Genomic DNA, 25,527 nt, shown 5'->3' with positions numbered 1-25,527 from the left:
CACCCTGAAGGACTAGGCAGCAGTGCAGTCAGCCTATATGGAGCTGAAGACCTGGCTATCAGCAGTGGACAAGTCGGGCCTCCCCGGGAAGTTCAAGGCTTGGATATACCAGCATGGCATCCTGCCGAGAATCCTTTGGCCGCTGCTCATCTACGAAGTCCCAGTAACCATTGTGGAGGGCTTCGAACGCAACATCAGCCAGCACCTGCGTAGGTGGCTGGGCTTGCCAAAGAGCCTAAGAACAATACAAGCTGCAACTTCCCTTCACCGGATTGACCGAGGAGTTTAAAGTCACCAGAGCCAGGGAGGTGTTACTTTACAGAGACTCATCTGACACCAGAGTCTCCTCTGCTGGCATCAAGGTCAGAACTGAGAGGAAGTGGAAGGCACAGGAGGCCGTTGACCAGGCAGAAACAAGGCTGAAACATGGCGTCTTATTAGGTGCTGTGGCAGTCGGACAAACTGGGCTGGGTAGCAATACAAGACCACGCTACGACAAAGCCCAGGGTCGAGAGAGACGGCTGATGGTGCAGGGAGAGATCCGTGCAGAGGTTGAGGAGGAACGCCGGAGCAAGACAGTGGCCATGCGCCAGCAAGGAGCCTGGACAAATTGGGACCACGCATCTACCCGGAAAATCACCTGGACAGAACTTTGGAAGTCAGAACCAGCAAGACTCAAGTTCCTGATCCAGTCAGTGTATGATGTCCTCCCAAGTCCATCTAATCTTCATTGCTGGGGGCTAGTAGAAACACCTGAATGTCCACTGTGCAAAGCACGGGGTTCCCTGGAGCACATCCTGAGCTGCTGCCCTAAAGCCCTGGGAGAGGGGAGGGACACATGGCGCCACGACCAGGTGCTGAAGGCAGTAGCAGACACCATAGGCACTGGAATCCAGCAGAGCAAACACCAGCTCCCAGTCAGGCATAACATCTCCTTCGTCAAGGCATGGAACAAACCACAGGCTGGACGTAAGGTCCCAACCGGACTGCTAACCACAGCCCGTGACTGGCAGCTTCAGGTGGATCTCGGCAGACAGCTGAAGTTTCCAGAGCGCATAGGAAGGACATCATTGAGGCCAGACCTTGTCTTAATTCTGACTCAACGAAGCATGTTGTGCTGCTGGAACTTACAGTCTCTTGGGAAGACCGGATGGAGGAGGCCCAAGAGCGAAAGAAGGCCAAACACCTTGAGCTGGTCGAGACATCCAGAAAGAGCGGCTGGAGGGCCCGCTGTGAGCCTATAGAAGTGGGCTGCAGGGGCTTTCTAGGGCAATCTGGGCATCAAGCATTCAGACTTCTTGGAATCAGAGGGTTGCTGGAGAGAAAAGCCGCAAGAAATATCAGTGAGGCTGCTGAGAAAGTCTCAAGGTGGTTGTGGATCAAGAGGGGAGACGGATGGAGTAGTTCCCTGCTTGGACACAAGCCGGGGCTGATCTTCCAGGCGAGGGTGTATAGAGATCAAAGACCCGAAACACCCAATGAACCTCGGTTCTTTACTGATGATGTGTTCAAGCTACACCGCAAGGTGTTTCTCAAATCAAAATCTTCATTGGTGGACCGCTCGCCTGTGCATCGGTTGGGGACGTCTCTGCGCTACTGACCTGTCTCCGCTCGGGATGGTCTTCTGCTGGCCCCACTATGGACTGGACTCTCACTGTTATGTGGAACCACTAGGGACTGTACTTAGAGGGGGGGTGACCCACATATGCCGTCCTCTCCAAGGTTTCTCATAGTCATTCACATCGACGTCCCTTGTGTGGGCTCTGTGCCGAGGATGTCGTTGTGGCTTGTGCAGCCCTTTGAGACTTTTGTGATTTAGGGCTATATAAATAAACATTGATTGATTGATTGATTTCTGTGTTATTTATATTTACTTCACTAACTGCTTCTTAGCTCTCACATTTCGTATCATGTTTGTACATAACCTATTTGCTGCTGCTGTTCTGTTGTTGTTGTCTCCGTCTTATCCCTCTCTTGTCTCCGCAACTGGGGTGAGTTTTTCCTTGCCCGTATGTGGGCTCTGTACCGAGGATGTCGTTGTGGCTTGTACAGCCCTTTGAGACACTTGTGATTTAGGGCTATATAAATAAACATTGATTGATTGATTGATTGATTGAATTTCCCCCCGTTTTTCTGTCTTTCCATCCCCTCCTGCTCTGGTCCGGCTGCGCCAAACATAAATCCATTTAATGAATTCAAATACAAAAAAGGCAACAATGAAGTACAAACGTATGCCACACTTCTCTTTTGTAAAGTAAATCTTTACAGCAAATATGGGCATCTACATCAACAATATGATTTGCCTGAGTAGCTGGACAGGACAAATAAAAATAAAAATCTCTCAGCGAATGAATAATTTGTCAAATAAATACCTGCAACGCAAAGGAATAATAGAGGACCAGCAGAGCACTGAGGCTTGTCACCAGCTGCCCAAAAGAACAAATGAAAGAACAGTTATCATAATGAGGTTTGTGAACAGAAAATACTAAATTGCACTCATGAGACAAGGACACAAACTGAAAGGCACACATGTATACATAAATAAACATCTAACAAAAAAGAATGCTGACATTGCCAAAAAAGCAAAACACTTGAATAAGCAACAAATAAAAAAATACTTGGGTATAAAACAGTAAAATATTCATAAGGTTTTGGTAGTGAAATAAATATAGGACTTAGATACATTTAACACCATGCACTTCAACAGTAACCTAATGAGTTGGAGGACTGGACAATATCGTTCTACACACATCCATGATGCAAAGCACCAACATAAACTTTATCTCCCACATCAGGAATAATTGTTTTTATTATACAGTTGAAAAATATAATAGCAACATTAAATCTGACAACAAACTGTCAAATATTAATTCAAACAGTAGAAGCTTGTAAGCAAACTACCCCAATATAAATAATATTTTGGAACCAATCAACTAACCCCTCCAACTGATCGCTATCTCAGAGACATGGATTGATGATGTGAACTAAACAGAATGAACAAAAATGGAGGAGGCGCAGCGCTGTACATGATGAAGGACTTGCACTACAAAGTGGTGAATAACATGCCATGTGCTATTGATAATATTTTGGAATGTATAACTATTGTAATAATGTCATGAAAAAAGCAAACATGCCTTGATCAGCTGTATACAGTATATAGAACACCTAAGTCTTTAAGTATAAAATGTTTGAGGATTGAATGACATCAACAATGACCTCTAGAATCCTACTAAACACATCGATACAATGTATAGCATGAGTTTATATCCGAAAATCACAAGGCCAAGCAGAATCACAGGACACTGTGCCAAACTTAGCCTTTTGATAATAGTTTACTATTGAGTTTAATATTAATACTACAAGTGGTCTGCTAATAACTGACATCAGTGATCATCTACCAGTTTTCAGAATCAGACAGAAACATCAGGAAAACGAACATGAATGACAAAAAGACATTTCAAAGACTAGGCACAGAGGAACGTGTGAACACTTTTAAGAATGATCAAAGTTTGAACAATGTGTACAGTGGAAACAATGTTGATGACACATGTTTTTTTAACTGATGCTATATGACAAATGTTGTCCATGGAAACAACTTGGTAAAACTCAAAGAACAATGAACCATGGATGACCAAGGATTACAAAATGTTTGGAACAAGAACACATTATCCAGAACATTTATGACACAAATAGCTATCGAAGCAGCAAATAAGTACAAAACAAGTAAGAACAAGCTAACCTGTATCTCATTAACATGTAGGGAAGATTATTACAGTCAATTGTTAGACAGGAACAACAATAACATGAAAGCAACATGGGGTATACTAAAGAGCGTTATTAAAAATGGTTCCAAGGATTACCCCCAATATTTTAGGCGGAAACAAAAAAAGTGACAATATGAACAAAGTAGTAGAAAGTTTTAGTGAGTAAATATTTGTAAAAATTGGGCCAAATCTAGAAGATCTTCGATAGACATCCCAACTCGATGTTCCTCAATAATGTGAAAAAATAGGAAATACTCAAAATTGTAAAGAAATGCGAATCCAAGACCTCAACTGACTGTGACTGAATCGATATGAAAGCGCTAAAAAACGTATTGAAGACATTTCAGAACCTTTCACGTTTGTCAGAAATCGAATATTGAAAACAATCACAACTGGCAGAAGTTGTACCGAATTATAAGACATGAGACAATCAGAAGTTTACAAACTACAGACCTGTTTCTTTACTTCTACAATTTTCTAAAAGCAATAGAAAAATTATTTAATGACAGATTGGACAAATTCATAAAGTGGAACACTTGCAGAGAACCAATTCGGATACAAAGCTAACATTTTTACATCAATGGCATTAATCAAAATGACAGAAAATTACCAATGAATAGATTGTAAACAGTGTGCAGCTGCAGTGTTTATGGATCTAACTAAAGTATTTGACACAATAAATCATAATATGTTAATCAACAAATTAGAATGGTATGTCATAATTTTGTTCTTGAACTGGGCAAGAGGCTACTTAACCAACAGAAAACAATATGTGAAGATAGGAAAACACACGTCCACAGCGCTAAATATATCTCGTGGTTTACCACTGGGATAAATACTAAACTACTATTAAAAATGGTTCAATCTTTATATAAGCGACATTTGTAAATCTACAAAGGACTTAAAGTTCATACTATTTGCAGACGACATGATAGCATTTTGTCCAGGAGAGAGCACACAGAAACTAATACAAATAATAACAAAATAAATGAACACGCTAAAGAGATAATTTAACAAAAACAGACTTGAAGACCAAGACCGGAAGTCACTCCATATTCTCTACTGCTCGCTAGTGTTACCATATCGGAGTTATTGGGCAGAAATATGGGGAAATAACTTCAAACGTACACTTCATTCATCAACCGTGTTACAAAATAATTTAGAATAATACATAATGTTGGCTATAGAGAACAAACAAACCCTTTATTTATGGAATCCAAAATATTGAAATCCAATGATTTGGAGGATTTGCAATCTTCTTAAATTATGCACAAATCGAACCTGCTACCCAAGAATGTATACACAATTCTTCTTGACAAAAGAGGAGATAAATAACTTTAGAGAAAAATGTAATTTAAAACATTTGTATGCACGTACAACACTTACAACCTTTAGTATATCAGTATGTGGAATTAAAATACGGAATGGATTAAGCAAGAAAATAAAACAATGTACTAAATTAATCCAGTTGAAGAGCCTAGCCTGTTCAAGATAAAAGATACGTATTGTATTTATTGAAAATAAGATTATTAATCTCATTAAAATCATAACTGACTTTAACAGTGTATTAAGAGAACTGTCATTGATGTAAATTGTGTTACATACAGTATGTGTAAATAATTGCTATGATGTGGAAAGTGGGTAGGATTTGCTTCGTTCTACTCCTTATCAGTCATGTTGAAAAGAGAAATGAAAATATGCGATGCATCATGTTGAAATTGTATAGATGTTCGAAATAAACTTCAACCAATAAAAAAATGAAGCTGTAAGAACACCCAATTGAAAAGGACCCTTCAAATGTTCTTGAACCCGGAAATGAGGATACACGGAAGTACACATTACGGCGGAGTGATTCCTGAAAACAAAACGTAACACAAAAGCTACGGTGCAGTTTGTAATAATTTGTCACTAATTGTGATGTCATCATGTCAATTATCTTACGAGACCTCTGAACGTTGTTCAGCGTTTCGGAACAAGGACGTGATGATAGGAATGTCCGTCATACAACACGGCGAAAAGGAGGGGCGACGCTCCTTTTAGTCTTCGTGTATGACGTCACGTGCCCGGAGGCTGACAGTGGCGTCAACTGTGTAGGCGAGCAAAGTAGGAAGCGCGAGTGCATTTTTATAACCAAAGAAGCAAAATCCAACTATACCAAATGTAAAGTCGCCTGTGTTTTTGTTTTTGGATATAACGGGATTTTCGATATGATATTTTTTAAATTGCTCTTCCCTCTTTGCTGCCTTCTTGATACCATAGGTAAGTTTTTTACAGGTAGTCAATAAAAGTCACCGCCTTACACCTAGCTAGAAGCGTTCATTTGACCAGCTAGGTGGCTAATTGTGACTATGGTAACTGCTTGTACGTGACTCTTCGTATTCTCATCTTCATACGGAGCCGGATACATTCCTAAGATTTATTTGTTATGTTCAAATTGATCAAGAGGAAGTTCAAAGACAATCTGTCCAAAAATAACGACGGGAGAAACTGTCATTTAAACATGACGTTGTGCTAATGCATAGTCGCCCTCAATGTGTTTGCCAAACCTGCACCAAGAAATGTAGCAAATACAGGATCGTTATGAAATAAACCATTTCAGTTGCTCTCAGAAAAGTTAGTTTTTATATTGTGGTGCAGAACTGCAGTGCATCACACTGAAAGATTTTACTAATACATTACTTTACTGAGCTTTATGAGAGCAGACGGTCTCTAACCAAACAGTACAATCTTTAAGCTAAAAAAAAATGCAACAGAACTAAATATTTAGTGTTTTGGGCAAGGCAAAAAAATGTATGCTTAAGTGGCTTAAACGATATGTCCAAACTTTCTTCATGAAGGCTAGCATACAGAAGAAACTGAAAGATACATTTAAAAATGCTAAAAGTAATCAAATTCAGGTAAACACATCTTAAACTAAGGGTGCCAAAAGTGGGGCACTTGGGCCAAATTTGGCCCGTCCAGTCGTTTCGTTTGGCTCGTAAAGGGTGGGAACTTATAATATTATGCTACTTGTGTTTTGCGCTTGAAATTAGTGGTGTCCCATTCCAATATTTACATAAGATATCGGTCCGCAAAAAACAAGTATGGGATTATATGTGCTTGCATGTAACATCTTCAATACAAGCTGTCCTACATTGCATTTACAAGTGCAAAGCTGGACATCTCTTCTAAATGTCCTCCAAAAAGCACACAAAGTTGGTATTTTCTTGTTTTTTTTCATTAATTCATTAAATGAAGGTAAACAAGGTAGGCTAAAGGCTATGAGAAGTTAGCAGCTACACAACAGCTAAGCACACGTTAGCTCACAAGCTAGACATACAATATGCACTTTTTGTCCTTAATTGAGCAACATTGCCGTCTAAAACACCACATTAGCCAATGAAACACATATCAAATATTTATAGTTGCATATTACTTACAGATAGAAAGTCTCAAAAGCTGGAAAAAGTATTAAAAGGTTTTCAGGAACAAACGTGTCCGCCTCATTCAATTTACTGCGTCACGAGATTATTTTAATGAATTATCAATTTATAAAGACAGCATATGTCCATTCCAGACAGTTAATAATTATAAAAATGTATATGAAATATGTCTATCATACCTGCCATTGTTTTCTGTTTGAGGAATTTCACCTGAGCAAACCATTTCTAACATTCCACTCTACAAAATAATAAAAAGTATGCACTATGATTCCTGCTAATATTGTATTAATATTAGTGTTGCTGTTACTCAAGGCTCCAATACTGGTATCGTATCAAAAGTGAAAAAGTTTTATCAGGTCACACCTACTTAAAATCCCTGTGTTTGGCCTGCAACCAACCCATTGGCACATTTTCACTTTGGCCCTTGGAGGCAAAACATTTGGCCACCCCTGTCCTAAACTAAAAACATCTTAGCTTTGTTTTAAATGTGACAAAGCAAATGTGTGTAATATTTCATATCCTATCTCAAATAATAATAAAATAATATTTTTTTATAACATGCCAAAATTGGCCTTGAGCCGCACTTTGGATACCACAGTGCTAAAATTACGTTAAACCTTTAAGCTTTATCACACAGTAGACCTTTCTTAATAAGATGAGTAACCATGGTGACTAATTTTGAAATGTTGACACCTACACTTAATCAAAAAAGTCCACTGTTGAAACCATTAAGATAAAACTAACTTCAGGCTGCCGAGTGGTTAGTAATCTTTGTAGGAGCATCTCTATGGAGGTTGCGTATTCTCCAAGTCAGGCGTGTGTGTGTGTTTATATATGTTTTCTCCATGTACTCTGGGTTCCTCTCACATTTAAACAACATACATATTATGTTAATTTAGTTGTTCTTAATTATTTTTTGTTAGATTATTGATCAGTATTTAATGTAATGTACAACAAGAATTTCAGACTAATCAGTTCCTGCAGGAATTCGCGTTGTCGCGATCGTGCTAATTCATGCAAATTTGACAGATCCCTGCGAATTATGCGCGGTCTCACAACTTTGTCCAATGACTGCATCTTTCCCGCATATTCTGGCTAATCAGCGTCATTTTCGCCAATGGAATTAGTCTCTGAGCGACGCTCATGGTTTCTTGTGTAGATGAAGCAGGATAGCAATGTGTAACAAATACAATGTATCATCTCTTTATTGCACTAACATCTTAGCTCAGACCTACTGCCAGTTCCTGTCTATGGTGCTACACTGCTAAGCCTTCGGGGTAATTTAGTTAAAAAACATTCACATGTATTTTAAAATGTATTTGTATATTTATTTAACCTTTATTTATCCAGGATGAGGCAATTAAGAACAGAATTTAATTTGCAATGCTCACTTAGCGAAAAAGTAGCATTTACATAACAGAGATGTTGTGTGATGATAAGCTCTTATCAATTCTTATCTACCAACAAAGATTAGTGCTATAAATCGTTCTCAACAGTTCAAAAATGCTCTTAGCGTGCCGATGTAGATGTGTTGGAATGTAAATGGACTTTTTGGATGAGCAAACACTTTTCATGTGTAAAACATACAATGTCTGCAATATCTGCAACTTGTGGACGACAGAGCAGACGGCGGACACTAAGGAAGCTTTTGGTCGGGATTATTTGTGTAATTATAATTGATTAATATTATTGTTAGTTATAACTAAAACCGTACATTAATTTGACAATGAACTCCAAATACAGTATGTGCTTTTATTGCCATTAAGTGTCTACTTTCAAGTCTGTTATAAAATGAGTAAAGACATCAATGCGGTGTTCCCAATTTTTGTTGCAATCCTGTGCATTTTGAGGCTAAAGTTACAAGGAAACACAGCGTGTTCTTAAAAGTACAAGTTGATTCAGTGTTATTGAAAAAATAAGCCTCAAAACATTGCAACTTTTGCTGCAACTTTCTGAAATTGAATTCAGTCGTTGTAGGCTAAAACAATCACAAAAAAGCCTGCGAAATTCTGGAGGGACAGACTAATGGTGTGTGGTGGTTTTTATGTTATCTAGATTTAGGATTAAAACAAAATACGATGCAGAGTGATATAAGTTGACAGGCTGACACCTCCAATTGATCTCTGAACGGCACAAGGTCGAAATTGTTGAAACAAGTTAAAAGTGCCGCAAGTCGCTAAAGAAGCAACTGCTGTTTAAGACACAAGAGGCACTGACGTCAGCGACCTGCCGAGATGCCAAAAGCTAAAGAAAAAACTGAAATCCCAAGACGTTCGGTGTCAGCTGACACAGGACACAAGGGGTAACAAGATTGGAGGTTGGACACAGGACATGATGGAAATCAAGAAGGGATACTACAAAAACTATTCCATGACTTTGGAAAATAATTTAAAGAAGAAATGAAAGAAATTAAAGAAGATCTGAGAAACGCAACAACAGAACACAAACAAGATATGAAAATATGTACACAAAGTATAAAAACAAGCTAACAAACATACTACGATCATGTAGAAAAGAATATTGCAGTGAATTATTGGACAGGAACAAAAACAATATGAGAGCAACATGGGCATCCTCAATAGCATTATTAAAAATGGCACTAAGAGGGATTACCCCCAATACTTCTTAAACGGAAAACAAAAATAATGACAACATAAAGGAAGTAGTTGAAAGCTTCAACAATTACTTTGTAAATATTTGACCAAAATTGGAAGAAAGGATTTCAGGTCCTGAGTTCACGGGATCTTTCTGTGTGGAGTTTGCATGTTCTCCCCGTGACTGCGTGGGTACCCTCCGGGTACTTCGGCTTCCTCCCACCTCCAAAGACATGCACCTGGGGATAGGTGATTGGCAACACTAAATTGGCCCTAGTGTGTGAATGTGAGTGTGAATGTTGTCTGTCTATCTGTGTTGGCCCTGTGATGAGGTGGCGACTTGTCCAGGGTGTACCCCGCCTACCCGCCCGAATGCAGCTGAGATAGGCTCCAGCGCCAGGGATCAATACTAGGACCAAAATTATTAAATCTCTATATAAATGACATTTGTAAAGTTACAAAAGATTTAAACTTAGTATTATTTGCGGATGATACAACAGCATTGTTCAGGAGAGAACACACAGAAGATAATACAAATATTAACAGAAGAAATTAACAAATTATAAAGATGGTTTGACAAAAACAGACTGATCTTTGAATCTCAGTAAAACTAAAATAATGCTATTTGGTAACAGTAGAAGAGAAAGTCAAACACAAATACAAATAGACGTAATAGAAATTGAAAGAGTAAATGAAACCAAATTTGTAGGTATAATGATTGATGATAAATTGAACTGGAAAGCTCATGTAAAAAATATACAACATAAAGTAGCAAGAAACACGTCAATAATGAATAAAGCAAAACATGTTCTAGACCAAAAATCACTTCATATTCTCTACTGCTCGCTAGTGTTACCATATCTGAGTTACTGTGTAGAAATATGGGGAAATAACTACAAAAGTATACTTCATTCATTAACTACAAAAAAGATCAGTTATAATAATACATAATGTTGGATATAGAGAACATACAAACCCTTTATTTATTGAATAAAAAATACTGAAATTCCACGACATAGTGAATTTGCAAACAGCTACAATTATACACAAAGCAAACTATAACCTGCTACCCAAGAATATACAACAATTCTTCTCAAAAAAAGAGGAGAAATGTAATCTTAGAGAAAAATGTAATTTAAAACATTTGTATGCATGTACAACACTTAAGACCTTCAGTATATCACAGCATGTGGTTTTAAATTATGGAATGGATTAAGCAAAGCAATCAAACAATATACTAATATGATCCACTTCAAGAAACTCTTCAAACTTAGTGTTTACAAAGTACAAAGAAGAAGAACCATGATAAACATTCTGAATTTATTTCATCCATCCATTCATTTTCAAAATAATCTTACTCATCTCACCATATGAAATGTAACTTACTTCACAGAGTATTATTTATTTCTTTTTATTGTGATTACTTATGGAGCATATTGTGAATAAATTGAGAACAGGAAGTGAACAAAAGTTTTAGCAACTGTTATGTAAAAGAAAAGAGTGTGAGTAAATAAGCTCTGCTTCTTTCTCCTCCTTTTCGAACATGTTGAAAAGAGAAACTGGAAATTGTGATGTATCATGTTGTATGCTTGCATGTTCGAAATAAACTCAAACTCAAACTCAAATAATTGTAATGTAAGGTTGAATTGTGCACTTTCAAAGAAATGCTGTTGGACTTGTGAAAGAATGTTGTAATAGCATCTGAACTTTAGTTTTTTTGGTAGAGAATGAAGGCTAAAAACCCCCATCTGTTTGGTTAAACTGAATTATGTGGTAGCATTTTTTTATTTTGGGAAAATCATTGATTTCTTCTTTAATCAAAGTAGCAGTTTGCTGACAGTGTTTCCGTCATTCTTAAGGTGAGGAACGTGAGTCTTTCTGCGGTAAATCTTTCTCTGTGCTTCCATGGACAAGTTGCTACGAGCCCACTAGAAGCCTTACACTACAGCAAATAAAGCAGCACAAGCAGATAGGTGGAATCTCAATGCCTTTGGGAGTACTGTTGATATCATTTGTTTCTTCCATTTCTCAAGAGAAACAATTAATCTTTTGAAGGTCGCTGCAGTAACCCTCTTGGCAAAGCTCCAAGTAAATTTTTGTTCATTCCAAAACCAGTCCTGTCTGTAAGGTAAAGTAGATTAGCATGTAAATAGAACTACTGAGACTGTTAAACATGTACAAAAATATAAATAATAATCAGAAATATTGAATGACTTCTGTTGAAACCAGCTATTTGAAATGCATGTAAACCTTAATTAGATTGTGTCTATTTTAAGAATTTGGATTAACACACGTACTATGTGATTGAAAATAAGAGCCCTGATGCATGTCCAGTATACATTTTGATTGACCATTGGTGTGACTCGGCCGGGGTTTGAACTCACAACCTACTGATCTCAGGGCGGACACTCTAACCACTAGGCCACTGAGTATATTGCTTGTATTTCATTACATGACTTCTTTCTGGGAGTGAAAACCAGTGGTAGTCAACCAAGCCAAGATGGCTGTTGTACTGCAAGCAGCGCAAGAACTATCTTTAGTTCAAAAGAAGCTTAAATCTTCCTGCAGATACAAGCAAAAAAAATCAAACTGTAATGGAATAAATCCCTATACTTTATCAATAAAATATTTGAGCGATTTCAAGGATTATATGCCGGTCTCGTTCCTAGACATATCGAACTATTGTGCTCCAGACGCCATTCTACACGACAAAAACTTGGAAAAGCATGTAGGTCTCCAACTTCTTTGTGTGTAGATAGGTCAGGGAAATTGGTATCAAGACTCTCCTGGATAAATATGCATAGTTTTTGCTAAGGTGAGGTTGCATTTCACGATTTCACTTCGCGTCTACTGCCATGTTTGTAGCTGTTGCACGCGCAGTTTACTAGTAGCTTTTTTTTTTACCCATCTTTATTAAAATATGTCAACATTGTGTAAGTGCTGAAAGCTTCATTTATAATTATTGCCTTTTGGTAATAGCTTAACTCTTTTAGGTTTTGCTCACATTTGCTTTCTTTTATTTAAATTTGCCAATTTAGTGCTATTCAAAACACTCAGAGCAAACATGTGTTTAAGAAATACAAATAATTTCAAGATAATACTTAAATGGAAAAATAATAGACGTCAAAAGTTTATAAAACAAACCTTTAACGAAGTGATCACTGCAAACATTCTTCGACTCTTCTACCTTGGACTGGACACTGGAGTGTGAGCTGCTTTTCTCGTCGTCGTTCTGTAAAATCTTGCACTGTTCCGCCCTTCTCATTACCTCTGGAATAACGCTGAATGGTTTATCCTACAGCCTACATCGTACAGCCTAAAACAACACACGCATAGGGCGTTTTTTCTTCGAGAAAGGCTAAATGTCACCTAGTACCTATTGAGATCAGAGCTACCTTGACCACCACACATATTTAATGGGCGGGACCTGAGCCTGACGTGACATCAGTAAAATCCAAGTAACGGCTACTCTTGCGTTCCAAAAAAGTTTCGAAAAAATAAAAATAAAGTAATGCAGAGTAGTCTTGAGGAGGAGGTGTTTGACTCACTAAATTCCTTAATAAGCACTCACGGAGATATTTCTAGATTCCAAATGATCATAATTTATTTTCACAAACAAAAAATATTCTCCGTGGTTGACTTTCAACATAATCAAAATAACTTATTTAGCGTGGCTTCAAAAATAACTTGTTTTAGCGTGGCTTCAAAAATAACTAGTTTAGCGTGGCTTCAAACTAACTAGTTTAGCGTGGCTTCAAAATAAGTTGTTTTAGCGTGGCGTCAAAATAACTTGTTTAGCGTGGCTTCAAAATAAGTTGTTTTAGCGGTAAACAAACTGTTTCACTCCTCACTCCTTCAACATGATAGACAGACAAAGGGCACTCAGCTGTCCTGTCTTCTTAATTATAGGAGGAGGAAGTGGCTCACCAGTAGGAGCGTGAGCAGCTGAAAACAATCAGTCAATCACAATGAAATCCAAAACATCCAATAATTCATTAACATCATTCTTGACATTATTTGATTTCATTGTCAAACAATTAATAAATAAATAATATAGATAGGCTCCAACTGGCTCCAACATCCCGGCCCCTAATTGTGTGCTTTAGCAAAACAATTACATTAATAATATTCACAGGAGCCATAATAGAACAATATAATCCAAAAAATTATGTTCTTCAAATTCAAAATTAATTAAGTTACTTGAGTTATTAGTCAAGTCTCATCAAAGTCCATAGTCATATCTGAAGCGGTCATCGAGTCATAGAGTCTGGAGAACCGAAGCCCCCCTCAGTCCATCAAGCTGCTTCCATTAGCAGGCAGAGTTCATCTATTGGTCGTTGAACTGTGTTGGTCTTGGTTTTAACCAAAACACTTCTTACAAAGCATTTGGCATCTGGAAATGTCTTTACTTGTTCCATGGTCTTGTTATATATTTCCTTGTTCCATGGTCCATACTCTTATGTTTCCTTGTTCCATGGTCCATGGTCTTGTTATATGTTTCCTTGTTCCATGGTCTTGTTATATGTTTCCTTGTTCCATGGTCTATAGTCTTGTCCTTGGTGTAGTTCTTGATTTTCTTATTTTTCTCCTTTTCGACTGTTCTGTGCACATCTTTGCCATCTCCTTTTCCGCCGTATGGGAATGTGTAAGGATCAGCCTCTAAGGGCATTGGCTCTTGGTTAAAAGGTAAGCTTCCCCTCCGACCGTACAGATCTCTGAGTTCCTCCGTTTTGTCACGTTTGTCTCCTTTGTCCTTCTTGACCTTTGTCATGGCTTTTTTGGAAGAAGAAAAGGAGGAATGCCGATGTCTTTCTTTCTCTCTGAACTTATCCTGAGGTGTGACTTTGTCTTTATCCCGGAAAGGCAGTGGCAGAGGATCGTGACCATCTTTAAGAAAGACTGAACTTGAGGCTATCTCCATAGAACATTTATCCTCAACTGACATCTCATTTTTCTCCTCAAATATGTTTTCAGAGAAATCCTGGTTATATTGTCTGATGAGGAGGTCCTTCAGCTCAACTACTGAGATTCTGTTAGTTGACACTGCAATGGGCCCAGCATGTTCTGTAGCACTGCAACTGAGTGGTCCAGTTACCACCCATCCCAGTATGGTTTGGACTGCATATGGTCCATTCTTTTGACTGTTTATTATATTCCACGGCTCCATTGTCCGAGGAACATCAGTCCCAATAAGAAGTTCAATGTCTGCTTCAATTTCTTTTAAGTCAATGCCACCAAGATATGGTCACCTCTTCAAGTCAGCCTTTGTGATGTTTTTCTTTGAGACAGGTATCTTGCTCTGTGTGTACACTTTCGGCAGGTCCAGATATGTGAACCCTTCCAAGTCTCCAACCTCCAGTCCTCTGACCTCAGGTCTTCGCAGGCTTTTCCTGTCCCATTGTTCGCAAAATAATTTCTGTTTTGCGTCCTTTCACATTCAGTCGATCCATTAGATTTTCCGTGCAAAATGTTGCCGTGCTGCCTGGATCGAGAAAGGCATAGGTCTGAACATAGCTGTTCCCTTTTCCCGCCTTAACTCTGACTGGCACGATTGAAAGTGCACAGTCTTTCCCGGCCCCGGTTGCATCACCGGCTGAAACAAAAGCAATGCTTATAGGGGTTTCTTCTGTCTCAGCAGTGGGCTTTGCTTGAGTTTCCTGCCTTGGGCCTTTTTCATTTGGAATATGAAGTACAGTAGGATGTTTCATTTTGCAAACATGACACATTAATCTTTTTACAATTTTTGCTTAAATGACCTTTTAGTAGGCAACCAAAACAATATCCTTGCCTTCTTAAAAAGTCAACCTTTTTGTCATGTGACTGTGTTTTGAATTGTGAGCAGTCAATCAGAGCATGTTTGCAATGACAATATCCACATGAAGGGATGATACCACTGGGTGTGGTTTGGGCAGGTTGTTGTGGAACAGGGGCCGTACTTATCAAGCTTCTTAGAGTGCCATTTTACACTTAAGTCCTGAGAATTTGCGAAATTTAGTCCTACTCTCAAACTTAAGAATAAAAGCTTTTTATCAACGTTCTTAAGTCTAAGAATCACTCCTACTCTCCACGATATTTAAGAGACCTTCAGAGGTGTCTTAAGTGGTTAGGAGTTGCCAGCAGGGGATGGCACTGAGGTGAGAGAGACGTGCGCGAACGTTCAGGGAACGGGACAATGTTTTTTTTTTTTTTGATGACGAGCAGCTGATCAAACGGTATCGTTTAGACAGAGCGGATATTATTTTTGTCACAGATTTAATAATTTTCGATTCCTTGTTGATTTCTGCATGTGTCTGCAGTGGGCTAGTATATATAGAGCCACCCACACCAGTTTCAAATTAGTTGCCTAATTAATGAATTGGAAAGAAAATGTTATGACAGTAGCGTATGTGTGTGGCCGTGAGGTGAGTGACGTCAGTGAGTGTGTGGGCGATAGAAGAGAGGGAGCGGTAGCGTGAGTGCCGGCGGGGACTAGTTTGTTTTGTATTATTTTGTAGTTTATTGTCAAAATATACATTCCTATTGTCCACTTAAATATTTCCAAGATATTTCTTTATTCTTAGACAACGGATTCCCTTCCGTGATTGGTCATTTCTATGGACACAGAAATGACGTCACCTAAAATTCCGTTTACGGCACATAGTAATGTCGTAATTCAGCTCTGAGTGTGACACTTAAGATTCAGTCCTACACTTCGCTGAAAGTGTGAGTAAGACGCTTGATAACTAACTTTTAAGTGCAGCTTTCAGCGAATAATTTATTTACTCTTAAGTCAACTCTTAGCAGACTTCTTAGGAGTAATTCTAAGAAGCTTGATAAGTACGGCCCCAGATGATTGTTTTACAGTGCATCCGGCTGGCTCTGTATTCACAGCTACTGAAGTAGCAAAGCTGCTGTGTTTTTGGCTGATTGGTTTTAGTTCACTTGTGCTTCTTGGGAGAGGCCTTTTCGTTGTTATTTGGTCCTGAATGTCTCCAAACAACGGATCCAAAAGCATCTTGGCATGCTTTTCCACAAAATCCACAAAAGTTGTTAAATCTGATTCTCCTGCCAGTCCTGTGTTGTGTCTCATAAGCTGTGCTTCGCCACCTTTCTCTTGAGTTTGTAGGGTAGTTTGGATGTAATTAGCCTTAGGTTCGATGGGATATCAAGTTCCTCCAAATACTGTAAATCTTGCATTACATTACAGCATCCTCTCAAATACATTGCATATGCATGCAGCATTTTCCCATCCTCAGCTTTAATCGCTGTCCAATTCAAGGCTTTTTCCAAGTAAGCTCCCGAAATCTTCATCTCATTTCCAAAGTGTTCTTTTAAGAGGCGCCTTGCTTCATTATAGCCCCTACTGGCTTCCATGTGCAAACAGCTGCTAACCAAGTCTCTTGGCAAACCAGAGGTAAACTGCTCAAGGTAGTTGATCATTATCAGTCTTGTCTTCAATCAAGTGTTCAAATGCATGGATAAAAGACTGATATGCCAGTGGGTTACCATCAAACACCGAAATCTCTCTTGCTGGTAGTAGAGACAGTTTTTGCTGTGAGACAATGAGTTTTGCAATGTCACTTTGTCTTTGAATAACCATATCCAAGTTATCATGAGCAGCATTGATAACCACATTATCTTGTGCAGAGTGATTTATTGGTTGAGTCTGATTTACAATCTGGGTCTTGTGTTTTTCAGTTGCGTTTGTCTTGAGGTTTATTTAGATCTTCTGATGTGTTGGTGTTCCTTTTAAGTAGAGGTCTGTGGAGACTTAAGATGGTTTGGTGAAGTGGGGTTTTGGGTATTGCACCGAACTCTATAAAGTCCACATTGCTCTCCATAGTTTCTGTATCATGGTGATAATCATAATACTCAGTCATGCCATCACCCGGAGGTTCCTGAGCCACATCATGGCTTTCATGAATTAAATCACTTTGAAGGATTTGTATTTTAGCAGTTGATGCTGCGAGGTCTGCTTCCAACTCCATTTGCTCCATCTTTGCTTTAAGCTTTGTTTCCTCCAGTTGCAAGGTGTGTTTTTCCTTCAGTGCAGCAGCTTGAGCCATTGTGTCAGCTTGTCCCGCTTTGGCAATTATTAATTCTGAGGATACTGAGGAACATCTGGAGGCTTTTGATCCAGTGGCAGACTTTGATTCGTGAGATACATTTGATATGCTGTCCAGTGGTCCAACTTTTGATTGTGCAATTTCTCTTTTCCATGTTTCAACATCTTTCATGAAATAATTCAAATTTATTATTCTGGGTTCATACCAGTCATAATTATAATTTTCGTTTTCCTCTTCTGATAAGAATTCTTGCACAAAGTTGTGAGCATTTTTAAATTCATCCACAGCTCCTTTAAATGCTTCAAATTCATCATTGACTTTATCAGCATTTCTAACATCAGTCATCAAAGTCTTTATTTCATTTAGTCTCCTCGTGCACGCGCCCAGTCTGCCTCTGCGCGAAGCAATGCGCGTTCTCAGCATGTCCTCGTGCTCAGCTGCCGTCTCAGGTGTGCCAGACATCATTCCAGGTAATCACACAGCTCAATTTAATGTCCACTTATTTAATTCTTAAATGTCCTTCCAACATCCTGTTTTATTGAATTTCACATCCACAATCTGTTCGAATGATTCCATACAGCGCAGCAGCGCGTTCATTCGTTCATTGCGTCATCAGCTGATTTTACTCACGGCCCGCCGGCTGCTGGCTGTCATCGGTGCAGCGCGATCTTGCTTTGGTCCTTCGGGTCTTCAGTGGAGTTTGTTTACTTGTAACGGCTACTCTTGCGTTCCAAAAAGTTCGAAAAAATAAAGTAATGCAGAGTAGTCTTGAGGAGGAGGTGTTTGACTCACTAAATTCCTTAATAAGCACTCGCGGAGATATTTCTAGATTCCAAATGATCATAATTTATTTTCACAAACAAAAAATATTCTCCGTGGTTGACTTTCAACATAATCAAAATAACTTATTTAGCGTGGCTTCAAAAATAACTTGTTTTAGCGTGGCTTCAAAAATAACTAGTTTAGCGTGTCTTCAAAAATAACTAGTTTAGCGTGGCTTCAAAATAAGTTGTTTTAGCGTGGCGTCAAAATAACTTGTTTAGCGTGGCTTCAAAATAAGTTGTTTTAGCGGTAAACAAACTGTTTCACTCCTCACTCCTTCAACATGATAGACAGACAAAGGGCACCCAGCTGTCCTGTCTTCTTAATTATAGGAGGAGGAAGTGGCTCACCAGTAGGAGCGTGAGCAGCTGAAAACAATCAGTCAATCACAATGAAATCCAAAACATCCAATAATTCATTAACATCATTCTTGACATTATTTGATTTCATTGTCAAACAATTAATAAATAAATAATATAGATAGGCTCCAACTGGCTCCAACACATGTGTTTAAGAAATACAAATAATTTCAAGATAATACTTAAATGGAAAAATAATAGACGTTAAAAGTTTATCAAACAAACCTTTAACGAAGTGATCACTGCAAACATTCTTCGACTCTGCTACCTTGGACTGGACACTGTAGTGTGAGCTGCTTTTCTCGTCGTCGTTCTGTAAAATCTTGCACTGTTCCGCCCTTCTCATTACCTCTGGAATAACGCTGAAGAATGGCTTATCCTACAGCCTACATCGTACAGCCTAAAACAACACACGCATAGGGCGTTTTTTCTTCGAGAAAGGCTAAATGTCACCTAGTACCTATTGAGATCAGAGCTACCTTGACCACCACACATATTTAATGGGCGGGACCTGAGCCTGACGTGACATCAGTAAAATCCAAGCAACAGACGGTGTGTGCCTTTCTAAATCATGTCCAAACAACTTAGTTTACCAAATATGGACTCCAATTAAGCTGTAGGAACATCTTAAGGATGATCAGTAGAAACAGGAGTTCTCTTTTGAGTTTCATGGCAAAGGCTCTGAATTTACTGTATGTACTTGTGATTTCTTAGTTTTTTATTTTTAATTGCAGAAATTTCTAAAAAAAAAACCAACAACTTTTTCACTTTGTCATTATGGGATTTTTGTTTTTAAAACTTTGAAGACATACATTAATTAATTCCATATTGAAATAAAGCTGTAACATAACAACACAATCAGAATACTATGACAGAATACTTTCCGGATACACTTTGAATGCTGCCCACAATATGTACAAATATCTTGGCTTTACCCTACTAACACCTTTCCTCGATCAATTTGTTATGAGAACATAAAATATGCTTTAAGGATGGCACGAAAAACCTTATAAAAAATATTGAGAAAATGATAAGAGGATTTAGTGTCTTGTTTAATGTCTATAGCAGGGGGGCCCAAGCATTTTGCCTCCAATGGTCCAAGGTAAAAAAATGCCTGTATGACCTCAGGTCGAACACCGCAATATTAAGTGTACAGCCACAACATAAGTGAGGGGTTTATTTATCCCGATACTGCAATAGTATATAAGGTAGTGGAAAGGGACAAGCGGTAGAAAATGGATGGATAGATGGAGATCATCATGTTTGATAGATAGCAGCTAGTCAGTCTTGCAGACATGTCATCTATGATTGTGTGAGTCTGAAAGAGGTCATTATGGATATATATTACATTTGGGGAAACATCTTTGGCAGGCTAAAGAAAACGACTTAACAAGTTAAATTTATAGACCACTCTGTGCACCCCGATCTTCGGGTAACACCCTACCATTGATATTAAACTACACTTTTTCATTTCCTTCATGGCTCCTTTAAATAATGGTTTGGACACAATCCAAAGATTTTGTCCCTTTAAGGGGAACTACACTTTTTTAAAATGCATTTTGCCCATCATTTACAATCCTTATGTGAGACACGTTTTTATTATTATTAATGTATTTTAACTCGTAAATAAACGCCAGCAAGAGGGAGATAACAATGTAGGTAATGGGATTCAATCAATTCTGCCTATAAAGCTCTCTAAAAGAACCCTCCAAAAACCTCCATCAACGTCTTATGGGCATGCTGTCAGCATTATGTAATGCATTAGCAGGAACATTCATAATAACATGTAATATTTTAGTGCGTCTGCCTTACAATACAAAGGTCTTGAGTAGTCGTGAGTTCAATCCCGGCCTCAGGATCTTTCTGTGTGGAGTTTGCATGTCCTCCCCGTGACTGCGTGGGTTCCCTCCGGGTATTCCGGCTACCTCCCACCTCCAAAGACATGCACCTGGGGATAGGTTGATTGGCAACATTAAATTATTGGCAACACTAAATTGGCCCTAGTGTGTGAGTGTTAATGTTGTCTGTCTATCTGTGTTGGCCCTGCGATGAGGTGGCGACTTGTCCAGGGTGTACCCCGCCTTCCGCCCCATTGTAGCTGAGATAGGCTCCAGCGACCCCCGCGACCCCGAAGGGAATAAACGGTAGGAAATGGATGGATGGATTTATGTATTTTGCTCATTTTAAGCATGCAGTGGCGCAGCAATTTCACAGAGACGTCACAATGTGCGCTATTTCCTTCAACAATAACAACTACTAATCATGGCATACTTCATGTAGGCCAACAAAGACTTATTTGGAACAAATGATGATCTGGTACCTTATATTTTTGAGCATGAATATTACGAGGATGACTACAAGTTTTAGAATCTAAGTGATTAACCGATACGCACTAATGCTAAGTGCTGGAAAATAAATACAAACTGGGAACATGATAAAACAATCATTTACTGTACAATGTCTGCTCTCACTGGGATGCCGACTGATGGGATGTTTATATCTCCCCGTTAAATAAAGAATTCCTCATAATCTACACGCAGGCAAAAAAAAAAAGTGCCCGCAAAGATCATTTTGTCTTTTTTGCGATCTGTGGGTCTAAGTTCAATGTCATAGTTGACCAACTTATAGGTTTATGGCCATGACCTTCTACTATACATGTGTGAGGCATGATTTATAATTCAGCTTAAACGTTCACCAACTCAGAGGCCATGCAGAAGCTCATGCCAATAGCTGCATAAATCAGATACCTATCTGTGATCAATGCGCTGCTAAAAGTAGTTCCACTGTGTTAGCTCTTATAATAACAATTTCGCTAATACTTGGTTATTATGTAGGTCAAGAAATGTAAATGAAGTATTTTTGGCTGTTTTTGGATTATTTTATTTAAAGGGCTTTATGGGCAAAATAAATGACTCCTTTTTGCTTCACCTCTCGTCTTTGCCGTATATTAAATGGTCAATGGTAAATGGGTTACACTTGTATAGCGCTTTTCTACCTTCAAGGTACTCAAAGCGGTTCGACACTATTTCCACATTCACCCATTCACACACACATTCACACACTGATGGCGGGAGCTGCCATGCAAGGCCCTAACCACGACCCATCAGGAGCAAGGGTGAAGTGTCTTGCTCAACGAGGTTGGGGATCGAACCGGGAACCCTCATGTTGCTGGCACGACCACTCTCCCAACCGCGCCACGCCGTCCCAATATTATATTATACTAATATTACGAATTCAAATGCATTAAATAAAGAAAATCATGTCTTGTCTTACATAGGGATTGTAAATTATAGGCAAAAGTGCAGGTCCCCATTAATAACCCAAAATCACAATCTATGTTAGATTTTAGGTGTGGACGGCTTTTAAATAAAGTGAACCAATTTTTTCATTCACTAAACAATTTTGAAATCAATAAAGTGTAGCTTTCCCGCTTGATATAGCCATCACAAAATAATTACACAGTAGTCATAAAGGTTGGCTTATGATCATTTGATCAGATTCTGGCATTGGTGTTGCTAAATTTTTACCAACAGACATTTGGGCCCAAAAATATTCCTACCAAACCAATAACCTGATATTCCGTTTTAAAACGGAAAAGTCAAAACAATTGGAAAAAAAATCGTAATAAAGTCTGTACTGGGGGACGGCGTGGCAAAGTTGGTAGAGTGGCCGTGCCAGCAATCGGAGGGTTGCTGGTTACTGGGGTTCAATCCCCACCTTCTACCATCCTAGTCACAAACGTTGTGTCCTTGGGCAAAACACTTCACCCTTGCTCCTGATGGGTGCTGGTTAGCGCCTTGCATGGCAGCTCCCGCCATCAGTGTATGAATGTGTGTGTGAATGGGTGAATGTGGAAATACTGTCAAAGTGCTTTGAGTACCTTGAAGGTAGAAAAGCGCTACACAAGTATAACCCATTTATCATTATTTATTATGTACTAATATTTTACTTACACAATATCTCAAATATGTTTTTGTCTGATAGAAAAGGTAATAAACATGTTTTTGACACATTAAATGATCTTTCTTCCAGCTCTGATCAGAGAACCCTTGAACAAATACATTCGCCATTATGAGGGTTTATCTTATGACACGGAAGCCCTGCACAACAGTCACCAGAGAGCAAAGAGGGCGCTCTCTCCTCATGATGGAACCGTGCACCTGGACTTCCATTCTCACGGCAGGTTAGTTATTTTGTTCAAGTCCACACGAGTACTTTCAAACCAACCACCAGTTTTTCCTCAGCCTTTTTCTGCCCTGAGCACAGTGACTGTATGGGTTGGATGGTTTCAAATTGATCTACAATGTCAATCGTCAACACAATGTAGATTATTGTAAATTAGTAGATTTGATTAGTGCTGAATAGGGTCATTGTATCTATCTATCTATCTATCTATCTATCTATCTATCTATCTATCTATCTATCTATCTATCTATCTATCTATCTATCTATCTATCTATCTGTCTATCTATCTGTCTATCTATCTGTCTATCTGTCTATCTGTCTATCTACATACATGCATGCATGCTTTAGAGCCCCTGCCTCGAAAGAAAATAATGTTTGCCTAGGTGCCCTTCTAACTTGCCTTGATGTCCTAAAATGTGACCCCTCCTTTAAGGCAATACTTGCCTTGACCTTAAAAAGTAAAAATTTGAGGCCTCTCTCTCTCTACATATATATATATATATATATATATATATATATATATATATATATATGTATATATATATATATATATATATATATATATATATATATATATATATATATATATATATATATATATATATATATATATATATATATATACAGTATATATATATATACATATATATATATGTATATATATGTATATATATATATATATATATATATATATATACAGTATATATATATATACATATGTATATATATGTATATATATATATATATATATATATATATATATATATATATATATATATATATATATATATATATATATATATATATATATATATATATATATATACATACATACATACAGTATATATATATATATATATATATATATATATATATATATATATATATATATATATATATATATATATATATATATATATATATATTAGAGCTGAAACGATTCCCAGAGTAACTCGAGTAATTTGATTACAAAACATTTGAGGAACTTTCGCTGCCTCGAGGCGTCAAGTTTTTTTTACGGCATTTTGCCTCGTTTAGTAAACAGTAGTCAAAGCTCACGTTTCGCACGGACTTTTTAGGTATTGCACAGCGTGTTTACGTCACAGATCATACGTCCCCCTGCACTGCAAAACACCACTCTTTTAAATACGCTTGAGTTTAGAAAACTTTTTTGCCGAAAACTCGCAATGGCAGACCACAAAAGCCATAGAGAAACGAGGGAATTAAGAAGTGACGAAAGTTGTCTAAGGTGTGGGAACACTTCACACTAAAATCTAAGGAAAACGTAGTAGTATGCAAACACTGCAAAGTGGAGCTCACTTACCACAATAACACAAGTTCGATGCTGTACCATCTGTCGAGAAAGCATCCGATTTGAGGGACGCCCGGAAGCGAGGTAAGTCATCTATTATCAAATGTAAACGCAAAAGTTGTGTTAGTAAAATAAATGTTATTCATTATGATAACCAGGATGTGTTCTCTCACTCCCGCGAAGCCATCAAATTCCGCCAAAAGGTGTTGAAAACTAAACGCTATCTGAGCTGTCGTGTTAAATTAGCCTTTCATTAGTAACCACGCGAAAGTAGTCGTGCAAAGTTATTTGGGTTATTCAGGTCATGCAACCACATGTTATTTGGAAAGCTTGCACTTGCACCCACTATAGTCTCTGTAGAATGTAAGTGTTCCAAGTCCTTGTTCACAGTGGTTGCACTTGTGTGCCAAGTTCCTGTAAGCCATATTGGTTCTGAATATGAAGTTGCACATTTCAAATGCAGTATTAAATGCACTATCTGATCCACTTTTTATGATTGATGTAATGAAAACTGTTCTTATTGTTTTATTTTTAATACTAAGAATATAGTTTTATTTTAAGTTTCTCAGGGAATATTAATTTTGAACTAATTAAATATTTTTTCATCTCAAACATGTTATGATGGCAAAATGAATATTGATTACTATTTTGCATGCAATGAATGCAATTAACTGTATTGCATTCTTAAAATGTAAAACTGTTGTCATTATTAAGTGGTTTGTCTTTTTATATTGTTTATGTATTGTTGGCAGTTTGAAAACAGCTCAGCGGATTTGCGTGGAAAAACCACCATTTAAACGGCACCGTATAATCATCAAAAACGCACAAGAGACAAGAACTTTGTTTATGCGGCCACACCACACAGCACATAGGGCTGTGAGCGCACCTGTTTTTATTAGCACACACAAATTGGCAGAATCAACCACGGACACATTTCAGCTGTGCGTGTCATCCTTCAATAATGAAAACAGGCGTTTAGGAAATAAAAGACAATTATGCCAAACACAATAATTGAGGGCACATC

The 25,527-nt window shown here is 38.1% G+C and overlaps 1 protein-coding gene across 3 annotated transcripts in view; it reads left to right on the top strand.

Annotated features, from left to right (window-relative positions):
* The first annotated feature begins 5,589 nt into the window (after positions 1-5,589).
* adam10a (ADAM metallopeptidase domain 10a) overlaps positions 5,590-25,527 on the top strand; it is a 37,752-nt gene continuing 17,814 nt past the window's right edge. Inside the window, exons 1-2 of one of the 3 annotated variants that reach the window (XM_062027720.1) lie at positions 5,590-6,023; positions 23,039-23,189. In XM_062027720.1, coding sequence (XP_061883704.1) covers positions 5,972-6,023; positions 23,039-23,189 — 203 coding nt within the window. In that variant the 5' untranslated portion in view covers positions 5,590-5,971. Of the gene's footprint in view, positions 6,024-18,232; positions 18,296-21,081; positions 21,151-23,038; positions 23,190-25,527 lie in introns of those variants that run through there. The other 2 variants (XM_062027728.1, XM_062027738.1) reach the window with 2 other exon arrangements.

This window comes from Entelurus aequoreus, linkage group LG02 (genome assembly GCF_033978785.1).
Source record: "Entelurus aequoreus isolate RoL-2023_Sb linkage group LG02, RoL_Eaeq_v1.1, whole genome shotgun sequence".
Taxonomy (NCBI): domain Eukaryota; kingdom Metazoa; phylum Chordata; class Actinopteri; order Syngnathiformes; family Syngnathidae; genus Entelurus; species Entelurus aequoreus.
The sequence above is the reverse complement of the archived record's forward strand: the minus strand, read 5'-3'. Positions and strand labels throughout refer to the sequence as shown.